We start from the raw sequence: 11,014 nt of genomic DNA on the forward strand, positions 1-11,014 counted from the left end.
CTGGGGCTGACATCAGGGCCGGCATGGCAACAGTGACGCGCCGGGCGGAGATCTTCGCGGGTACGGCGTACTGTGGCCACGCCTGCCCTTGGAAAAGGGTGGGAGTGGACTTTACTGTGGCCACTCCCCGTCCCGTCCCTCTTTATGAGGGCATGGGAGTTGTTGGCGTCGTGGGCCGACTCCCCATGGCCGGCTTCTCTGGAAGTTGCCAGTCAGGAGTCGGCTCATCCTGAAGTCGTCCTCGGGACTCGGCCGCGAGTGGGCAGTCGGCTGCCTTGCAGCCGACTCTCAGAAGACGGCTCTTCATCCTGAGGTCTTGAGGGGTGCAGCCTACCTCGATGTCTTGAAAGGTTCTGGGCCTGGGTTAGCCTACCCGTGGCCCATTACTCCGACACTCCTACAATTGGGCCATAGAGAAGAGAGGGAGGCTGCCACAGGAGGTGCCCCCCAAGCCCAATCTAAATTGGACAAGGGGTGGGGGCGCGGCCCTCCTTTCCTTCTCCCTCTTCCCCTTTCCCCTTTCCCCTCTCCGTTGAAAGGAAGGAGGGGGGCGAATCCTACTAGGAACGGAGTCCTAGTAGGACTCCCCCTCTTGGCGCGCACCCCTTGGGCCGGCTTCCTCCTCCCCCTCCTCTATATACGTGGGCAGGGGGCACCCCAAAGGCACAACAGTTGTTTCTTAGCCGTGTGTGGTGCCCCCCTCCATAGTTTACTACTCCGGTCATAGCGTCTTAGTGCTTAGGCAAACCCCTGCGCGGATCACATCACCAAAACCGTCGCCACGCCATCGTGCTGACTGAACTCTCCCTCGACCCTGTACTGGATCAAGAGTTCGAGGAACGTCATTGAGCTGAACGTGTGCTGAACACGGAGGTGCCATATGTTCGGTACTTGGATCGGTTGGATCATGAAGACGTTCGACTACATCAACCGCGTTAACATAACGCTTCCGCTTTCGGTCTACGAGGGTACGTGGACACACTCCCCCTCTCGTTGCTATACACCTCCTAGATAGATCTTGCGTGAGCGTATGATTTTTCTTTTAAATTGCATTCTACGTTCCCGACATGCTGCAGAAAGTGTTGTTGCCGCTTCCTCCTCGTCCGCAATCCATTCTCCTCCTCTAAGTCCATCCCCGACGAAGGCTTGACACAGGCACATGACGATGAGCATCGAGCAAGAGCAGCTAGCAATGAGGAGTCGTGCCGTGTAGTAAGCGGTGGCTAGGGATTGGCATTAACCCAATGGGTAATTGAGATCAATCGATTTGGATCGATCGGTTTCTCCACGCCGCTCGGTGAAGCTCTTCATCTATTGGGCTGGGCTGCAATGTGTATATACCACTATATGGGCTCACTTAAGCCCATTTGGTCTGTTCCTTCTTCCTTCTCGCGTAACTCTTTGACGCAGAACACAAATCTGCAGCAATAGCGACCTGAGGGGGTTGTCCATGGAGATTTGAGGCAAGGGGTGGGGTACTCTCTCTGCCGTTGGTGACCCGCGGCAACTACCCCAGCTTGCCTCTATGGTGGATTCGTTTCTTCATATGTGTGCATGTTGAAAGAAATGTGTTAATAGGAATAAACTATTTAATTTCATACTCCTTCTATTCCTAAATACTTGTCTTTCTAGGCATTTCAACAAGTGACTATATACGAAGTAAAATGAGTGAATCTATATTTTAAAATATATCTACATACATCCGTACGTAGTAGTCATTTGAAATGTCTAGAAAGACAAATATTCGAACGGAGGGAGTAGAATCTATATCGCCATTGCAATGCATGGACAATCATGAGGTAAAAAAAATTGGCTTAAGAGACGAGGTGATGTGATGCTTTAAGTTTGGAGGGGTTAATATAAAATCACCTCATTTTACTCGCTTTTGGCATAGTTTCTAGAAGCAAGTGCACGCCGCGCCAGCGAAGAATCTAGAACAGAACACATAACCTCACGAAGGAGAGGAGCGAGGGATAAAAACCTTTCTCTCCGACGCAAAGCCAGCCAGCGAGCCAGCGAGGGGGAGAAAGAGAGAGAGAGAGAGGGAGGGAGGTCGAGGCGAGCGTCGACCGGTCGTTCGGTGTGAGGAGGAAGAGGAAGAGATCGCCGGAGAAGAGGAGGCGGACGAGAAGAGATGTTTCTGGTGGATTGGTTCTACGGGGTGCTGGCGTCGCTGGGGCTGTGGCAGAAGGAGGCCAAGATCCTCTTCCTCGGCCTGGACAACGCCGGCAAGACCACCCTCCTCCACATGCTCAAGGACGAGGTCTCTCTTCTGTTATTTCGATCTGTAGCCTTCCCCTCTCCTCCCTGGAAGCGGAATCCGATCTTGTCGTCCTTTCTGCTTGCCGGCGATTCTTGATTTCGTCTGACTGGCGTGTTTGTGCTTCCGATTGGATGGCAGCGGCTGGTGCAGCACCAGCCGACGCAGTACCCGACGTCCGAGGAGCTGAGCATCGGCCAGATCAAGTTCAAGACCTTCGATCTCGGTGGCCACCAGATCGCCCGCCGAGTCTGGAAGGACTACTACGCCAAGGTTACCTTTGCCTCTTCTTGCTGTCTGCTTCTTTGCCTGTGGTTAATAGTTCTTCTTTCTGCAATTGCTATGAGATCTCGACGTATGGTTAGTAATTCTACTTTGTGCAATTGGTATGAGATCTCGACGTATTGTTAGTAATTCTACTCTGTGCGATTGCTTTGAGATATCTGCAAGAAGTAGCTCTTGTACTGAATGAAACCAAGAAATGGAGGTTAGAGACATAAGCAGTACCTATTTAGGATCAGAGGCATGCATCTGAGTAGATAAGGCACTGGGGGCATCTAGTCGGTAGACCAAGCATAATTTATCAATATAATTTAACATCTTATTCGTTACTGAATCTCATCATGTGGAGACACCTCCATTTAGCAACCGGGAATGCTGCCAATGCTGGTTTGTGATTGTAGCCAACGGTTCACTATGTTATTCTGAAAATGACACAAGATATTCTAGCTCTTGTATTCAGGCCACTGTGATCGACAGTAGGCCAAATTTGAATGGGGCGGTGTAGCTATGTAGGTCTCTATCCAAGCAGAAAACATAATAATGGGTGTAATTGCAGCCACTTTGAGCAAAATTGGTGTTAGTGCTAATCTTATTCAGATGATGGATGGCCAGAGAGTTGCATGGATTTTCCTGGCCAACTTAAAACTTAACATCCTAACATCACTTTGCAACAGCCATATGAATCAAAGGGAGAGAATCTGTTTCCTAGCAGAAGGTCCACCGGATATACCACATTCACCAAACTATAGATGTTTATAGCCCATTCTTGTTTATTCCCGAGTTGCTGCTATTATCAAGGAAGCGCGCAAGTCCAGTATCTTTTAGGGACAATTGCCCAAGTTATGTATCACTGTGTTTGGAGAACTTTCTGAATGTACAACTCATACTTCCCACTTTACCAATTAACTACCTAAAGACTGCGGTGTTTCCCTATTGTTTGAAAGTGGTACGTGTTTCTGTTCTTCCATAAAAACTGTTTAGTGAGCTGACATCACTTGTGGGGTTTACATAAAAAAACTTCAACTGGGGTATGGGAACGAGACAACTGACTGTACTAGTATTTTGAGAGTCTTGCTCCAGTCAACGGGATTGTACATTACATTGACCTCTCCTTGGGAGTATTCAGCTATCTATCATGTCTTCTAGGCATATTTAACCTGTGTTCACCAAAGGTTCTTCTAAAATTACATGCCTTACATATGTTAAGACATGAAGTTAAGCGTTCAAATAAGGTTTGATCATTATCAATTTTCTTTAGGACAGTTCTCTTGGAAAAGAAACTTGACCATGTAGCTGTTCACAGGTTTTTAACTGGTTTCTGGGCTCCCAACAGTACCTTTCCAAACTCTGTTATATTTTTCTTGAAGAACACATTGCTCTTATATCTTTCATTCTTTGTAATACCTGTAAATTTAGGCACAACTAATTTACTATGGTCTCAGATGTGCTGATTTATAACCATTGAAGACTTAGCCGTATGAATTGTGTTCTATTTCCTGTGGACTTGGCATCTTATAGATCTAGAAAGTTCAGCTATCTATCATGTCTTCTAGGCATATTTAACCTGTGTTCACCAAAGGTTCTTCTAAAATTACATGCCTTACATACGTTAAGACATGAAGTTAAGCGTTCAAATAGGGTTTGATCATTATCAATTTTCTTTAGGACAGTTCTCCTGGAAAAGAAACTTGACCATGTAGCTGTTCACAGGTTTTTAACTGGTTTCTGGGCTCCCAACAGTACCTTTCCAAATTCTGTTGTATTTTTCTTGAAGAACACATTGCTCTTATATCTTTCATTCTTTGTAATACCTGTAAATTTAGGCACAACTAATTTACTATGGTCTCAGATGTGCTGATGCATAACCATTGAAGACTTAGCCGTATGAATTGTGTTCTATTTCCTGTGGACTTGGCATCTTATAGATCTAGAAAGTTCAGCTATCTATCATGTCTTCTAGGCATATTTAACCTGTGTTCACCAAAGGTTCTTCTAAAATTACATGCCTTACATACGTTAAGACATGAAGTTAAGCGTTCAAATAAGGTTTGATCATTATCAATTTTCTTTAGGACAGTTCTCCTGGAAAAGAAACTTGACCATGTAGCTGTTCACAGGTTTTTAACTGGTTTCTGGGCTCCCAACAGTACCTTTCCAAATTCTGTTATATTTTTCTTGAAGAACACATTGCTCTTATATCTTTCATTCTTTGTAATACCTGTAAATTTAGGCACAACTAATTTACTATGGTCTCAGATGTGCTGATGCATAACCATTGAAGACTTAGCCGTATGAATTGTGTTCTATTTCCTGTGGACTTGGCATCTTATAGATCTAGAAAGTTCTTGTGTTGTGATGTTAATCGACTGGGATTGTTTTTTTAACGGTGATCGACTGGGATTGTTAACGGGATAATATATCAACCAGCAACAAAGCTGAGATCTATGCATTTCTGGTGCTTGTAGCTTTGTTTCTTGCCGGTAATTTTTCTGTTACACTGTTGCCATGCTTGCTCATTGAGATTTTAAATAGATGGAATAGAGTAGTTACATTGTAAATATGTAATCCTCTTCAAGGTTTACATGTATGGACAATGCGCTCTGAATGTTCAGCCATAATGCATAATGCATTTACTGCACTAATCACAGTCTGTAAAGTGGAAGTGATCAAGTGAGATGCATGACTAATAATTTATTTGAGTAGCCTTCTATAATGTTCATCAGAAGGTTCATATATTTCTTTTGTGTTGTTGGTTCTGTGCCTTGACCCTATTCTTACTTAAATTATTTATTTGCTGATTGCATCTTCTGTGCAAACACCAATGTATATGGATACAGGTTCTACAATGCACCTGATATGAGTATTGATATCTACAGGGAATTTGTGCTTCAATTTTCGATCTAGCTTCTATTTGATTGCTCTGAGGGAATTTTCATAATGTGACAATGTTGGAAGTTTTATTGATACATTACAATAAGAGTGTAATGCATGCTTTGTTATTGATACATTACAATAAGAGTGTAATTCATAATGTGACAATGCTGTGTACTTTTTATATTTGCTTGTTAAATAGGAGTGAGTACACATAGAAAGTAGTTAGTCAGCTAAAGCTCTTCTGTCCTTGGTATGTGCTGCTCTTAGTAAATATGTGCAGCTTATCTGTCATTGCCTCCTTGGTATGTGGCTGTTAGGACTTGGATACTTAAGTCAATTGACTATTGGCAGTTTTGTCATGAACTAGTTAATAGTTTGGATGGGCTTTAGTACTACCTCTTTGTCATTTTCAGTTTTTTTTTCTTTCCCCATAAATAATTAACACGCAAAAGTGTCCAGGAATGCATACTCTTCTATCCATCTGGATAGCAGAGGTGAAAAAGAAGAACACCATTTTACCCCGAAGTAGTCCATAATGAACAACTTCACATGTCACCACTGCCATCTTTTGTGCTGCTCCACTGTTCACATATCTGCATATATCACAAGGAAATCCTACTTGTATGACTATATGTTCACAAATACAACTTGTGAACGCTTCTATTATCTTGTCGTGAAAATAACATTTGAAGTGCAGTGAAGTGCATCAAATATTATCTCTTTGGATTAAACTCTGAATGAAAATGACTGTATATCACTCAGAGTTTAATCCAAAGAGATAATGTCTGCTGCCACATTTTCGCTTAGTTGGATACTGCCCCATGCCGTAACCATTAGTAGTAAACTGTGAATTATTAATATGGTCAGTTTACTTTTATGTTGTCATATGATTCTGCCGGCTTCTTTTAATTCCTAATCTGTCTGATAGGTGGATGCGGTTGTTTACTTGGTGGACGCTGCTGACAAGGAACGGTTTGCCGAGTCGAAGAAGGAGCTCGACGGCCTTCTTTCAGATGACTCCCTTGCGAATGTGCCTTTCCTCGTACTGGGTAACAAGATCGACATACCTATCGCAGCATCCGAGGAGGAGCTGCGCTACTACCTTGGGCTGAGCAACTTCACCACTGGGAAGGGCAACGTGAACTTGTCGGATTCAAATGTGCGGCCCCTGGAGGTGTTCATGTGCAGCATCGTCCGCAAGATGGGCTATGGTGAAGGTTTCAAATGGATGTCCCAGTACATCAAGTGAAGGGCCTTCCTGCTGTCCACCGTGGCAATATTCAGGTCCTGGTTCTTTGCCCGTCTCATCATCCTTGATGCTCTGGGGAGAACTGCAGCTGCAAGAAAAGATTTATCTTAGTGATAGGGAAAACCTGTAAGTTGACGATAATCCTAGATATATGGTTGCGTAAATTTGTTTGACAGTTCGTGTGTAATGTGATTTTACTAGTTACAATGCGGTTGCTGGGATCAGTTGTAGACTATGGGAAGTGTCTCAGCTATTGTAATCTGTCATCTCAGTCGGTGAAATGTTTGTTACCACCAGCTTAGATTATGTTGGTGAAACTTTTTGAGCAACCCTGTCCATCGAGAAGTGCGCTGAGCCTTGTGTTTGCTCAGTTTTTGCTGTGTAATCAGTGTGATCTGCTTAAGTAGTCCCTCCGTCTCTTTTTGCTCAGTTTTTGCTGTCAAACACTTGACCTGCAGCTGCAGCAGTGTGGAAGCAAGGCGGTGACGTTTCACCTTGATTCCGGCGAGGAACGAACGGCATGGGCGTCGGGCAGAAGGGCGGCGAGGGCCTAGGGAGGCAAAGACAGCGACGGGGGATAGGTGTGAGATTTTGCTCCGAGCAGTAGCGGTGCCGGAGGATAATTTATGAGTGGTTTTCTTAAGTGGTCCCTCCGTTCTTATCATGGGGCAGAACCCCTCTTGCAAGAGCCAACAATTTTATGCCAAACATTCTTCTTTCTTTCTTTTGCGCTGAAAAATCCATCGGTTAGGTGAAGAGAATAAATAAAGCTGGTCGTCCGTCAAACGACGAACATCGCACCTGAAGCATTCATGAAGCGTGAAGAACTAACAGCCTATAAGAAGAGGAAAAAAGTCCATTTTACTCCCCTGAAGAAAGTGGGTTGTTTGCATAACCCCCTCATCTTTCTTTTGGTTCACTTAACCCCCTAATTTAATCAATACCGTTTAAAAATCGTTGTTGGTGGGTTTCTCAGGTGGTTTGTTGACGTGGGGGGGGGGGGGGGGGGGGGGGGGGGGGACGATGCAGATTTGTCCGGCGGCGCTGCAGAGAATGAGAGAAGAAAGGGGAAGATGGGGTCTTGGTCTGCGCTGCGGTCGCCTTCGTGACCGACTGCCGCCGCCGCTCCCGTGACCCGCCGCCGCCGTTGTTGCCTCCTTGACCCACCACCGCCGCTGCTGCCTCTGAAACTCTCTCTCTCTCTCTCTCTCTCTCGCGCGCGCGCGCGACCACGAACGGCACATCGGCGTCAGTAGCAATGCACACTTCAGAGCCCTTCAGCGTGTTGCCGGAGAAGTGCTGGTGCACTAACAGCAACCCGCATGCACCGTGGTCCTCCAGGAGGAAGAATCCAACGACGCGGGCTATGTGTCCGGTGCCGTGCCAGACCTTGTTAGCATATCCTGTGCACGTCTTTGTTGTTTTTCCTTAGTGTTTTCTCAGCCGCATGCAAATAAGGTAGGACATGCATGAGCCAACAAATTTGTGTGTGCTACTTCTCCGTGATTAGTGGATCAGACCTGACGTGCAGCTGAGTTCTAGTCGTGGGTGTTGTGGACGCAGAAGCCTGATCAATTTCGTTGGTTGGACGTGAAAGGAAAGGGAAACGACTGTATCGGATCGAGCCCGTCTTTCTCGTTCTTTTTGGTTCTGCTGCGATGAATGAAAGAAGAGGAGCACGCTATGCAGCCAGGCATCACTAATGTGCACACCGGAGGAAGGAAAAAGGAGGTTGTGATTTCTGCCCACCATGGCGAGCTTTCGTTACGTTGAGGTCGGCGTCGGAGCACTCCTTATTCAGCCCCACCTGGTGTACAGGTCACCGCCGCCGGCCCCTGGCTCCCCGCACCTGTCGCTGCCGGTGGCCATGCTGTGCGCATCGCCTGCCAAAGAGGCCCAAGGCTGCACAAGGAAGGAGGAGACTCCACGGTGAACAAAACAGCCTTGACCGGGTCAACTCAGCAAAACCACCCGGCAAATCCACTTTGGGTGAGTATTGAACGGTATTGGTTTTATTAAGGGGTTAAGTGAACCATTTTAGACTTCGGGGGGTTATGTGAACCATTGACTTTGTTGAGGGGAGTAAAATGGACTTTGTTCTAAGAAGAGATGGAGGGAGTAGACCACCATGCTATTATCAGCATAGTCCAGCAGAAGTGTGGTTGCATTGCATTTGCATCACAGCAATGCAGATTGAGATCCTGTACGTATGTATTATTGCAACCGGAGACGCACCCAACTTGCTTCCGTTCTCTACTCATCGCCAGGCCGCGTGGCTGAACAAAGCCATTCATATCCTATCCATGCCAAACAAAGCCGTACGTAGCCATGCACTGAACAAGGCCTTGTAATTCGCAGCCATGCACTGAACTAGACCGACGTCTTATCCTTGTCATCCTTTACTAATTCGGCACATCAGCGTGCTCTGAATGTATACGCGAGAGTAGGCTTGGAAATAGTAGAAGGCATGCAGAAAGGGAAGCACGCACAGGTTGGTGAGGCGAGTTTTGGTACGGGGTTCCTATCCGAACCATTGAGGATCCCTGACACATGTCGATCTCGCAGGCCTTCTTCTTCTCCTACCGTCCTACGTATCCTGGGATCGACTGGACCCAAGCAGACCGAGACGCCAGGAGTATCCTCAAACAGCAAGGTGAAGTCCCGTTTGGAGTCTGCATTGCTGGCTTCTGGTGATACAACCCAACTTTTCCTTCCCTCGTCCAGAAATGAAGATCAGTCCCAGGTTGCATGCACTTGGGTGTGGTTTGGATCATCGGATGGCCTCCGCTTTTGCTAGGCTCAGTACAGGTCTGTTTATGGGTTGTGGTGATAGAGTTGTATCCTTGACTGAAGACCGGTCCATAATGTATAGATCGACCAAATTTATATTAAAATTATCAACATCTGCAATATCAAATAAACGGAGTATAAAACATATTTCATGATGGGCATAATGGTTTTGATTTGGTATTGTGCATGTTGGTGTTCATTTTATAAATCTGGTCAAACTTCTGAAGTTTTTACTTGAGATAAACCTAATATGCGAACTAAAAAGAAACGGAGAGGGTACTTTAAACATGTTCTTTTTTATAGCACCGATTTGTCTATTTTGCTTAGAATACCACTTATGTTGTAATTTTGCGAAACTTCACAAGTGAGTAGAACACTCAGTCATGTATGTTAAAAAACATGGATTGTTTGATTTTTCCTCTAGCAACTTTTTGATTTTATTATTCATAATTGATGCGCGTGGAACTGTATCCCAAAATTTTGTGTGTAGCTAATATGTTATTAAAGCCTGGGCACATTGTAAGCTAATCCATTCTCAAACATTACTTGCCAAAAAATTATCCCAAAACTAAGAGCATTTCTAATCCATCCTCAAACCTTAGTTACAAAGAAAAAACAATCTCTAAAATTTAATTCCCCAAAAAATCTTCGGTATTAGGAGGTTGCCTTCTAACTAAGAGCAACAATACAAACTTAGGCGACAAAAACTATCTTCTGTATTGGGAGAGTGTCTTCTAACCCATCCCCAAAACACAACTCCCAATACAAAAATTTAGCTATTTGTCTCATCATTTTGCATGGATAAAGTTCATTTCAACTTCACTTCTACAACATACTTAGTCAAATCTTGATGTTTCAAAAGCATAGATGTCAATAATTTGATTCAAATTCAAACCACATACGGGTAAGAATTCTACCAACTCATCAAGACATACATGCATCAACGTGTAGCATATTGCTACGTCCTCCTCATCTTCTAATTGCTCAACCTTTCAGGTTGTTGGTGTATCGAACTCAACCACATCTTCACCCACTTGTTCCTCCACTTCAGGCCATCATCTCCCATCGAGAAGTCAATGCCTTCTAGGCCAATTTGATCTTCATTCAACTTTGCCATGAACTCTTGCACTTTCGGGTCATTTTGCACAATGTTACAGTGCACAACTTAAACCTCACACTCATAGCATCATCAGACTTTTGAGAAATCTTTTATAACAAATCATCAAGTTATCATACCATGCTTCCTGCAAAAAAGAAAGGTTATTATTGTTGGGGAACGTAATAATTTCAAAAAAATTCCTACGCACACGCAAGATCATGGTGATGCATAGCAACGAGAGGGGAGAGTGTGATCTACGTACCCTTGTAGACCGACAGCGGAAGCGTTAGCACAACGCAGTTGATGTAGTCGTGCGTCTTCACGGCCCGACCGATCAAGCACCGAAACTACGGCACCTCCGAGTTTTAGCACACGTTCAGCTCGATGACGATCCCCGAACTCCTATCCAGCAAAGTGTCGGGGAAGAGTTCCATCAGCACGACGGCGTGGTGACGATCTT

General features: G+C 45.0%; 1 protein-coding gene across 1 annotated transcript; it reads left to right on the forward strand.

Moving 5' to 3' along the window:
• The first annotated feature begins 1,946 nt into the window (after nt 1-1,946).
• LOC123060956 (GTP-binding protein SAR1A) lies at nt 1,947-6,994 on the forward strand. The gene is made up of 3 exons (XM_044483827.1): nt 1,947-2,263; nt 2,402-2,533; nt 6,345-6,994. Exons 1-3 carry the CDS (start codon nt 2,135-2,137, stop codon nt 6,663-6,665), a joined length of 582 nt encoding a protein of 193 aa, XP_044339762.1. The 5' UTR covers nt 1,947-2,134; the 3' UTR covers nt 6,666-6,994.
• Nucleotides 6,995-11,014: the final 4,020 nt, after the last annotated feature.

This window comes from Triticum aestivum, chromosome 3A (genome assembly GCF_018294505.1).
Source record: "Triticum aestivum cultivar Chinese Spring chromosome 3A, IWGSC CS RefSeq v2.1, whole genome shotgun sequence".
NCBI classification, from domain to species: Eukaryota; Viridiplantae; Streptophyta; class Magnoliopsida; order Poales; family Poaceae; genus Triticum; species Triticum aestivum.

Coding starts and splice junctions, on each gene's coding strand:
- LOC123060956 (XM_044483827.1), top strand. CDS start 2,135: ATGTTTCTGGTGGATTGGTTCTACGGGGTGCTGGCGTCGCTGGGGCTG. Junction 2,264..2,401: donor TCCACATGCTCAAGGACGAG/GTCTCTCTTCTG, acceptor ATTGGATGGCAG/CGGCTGGTGCAGCACCAGCC. Junction 2,534..6,344: donor GGAAGGACTACTACGCCAAG/GTTACCTTTGCC, acceptor TCTGTCTGATAG/GTGGATGCGGTTGTTTACTT.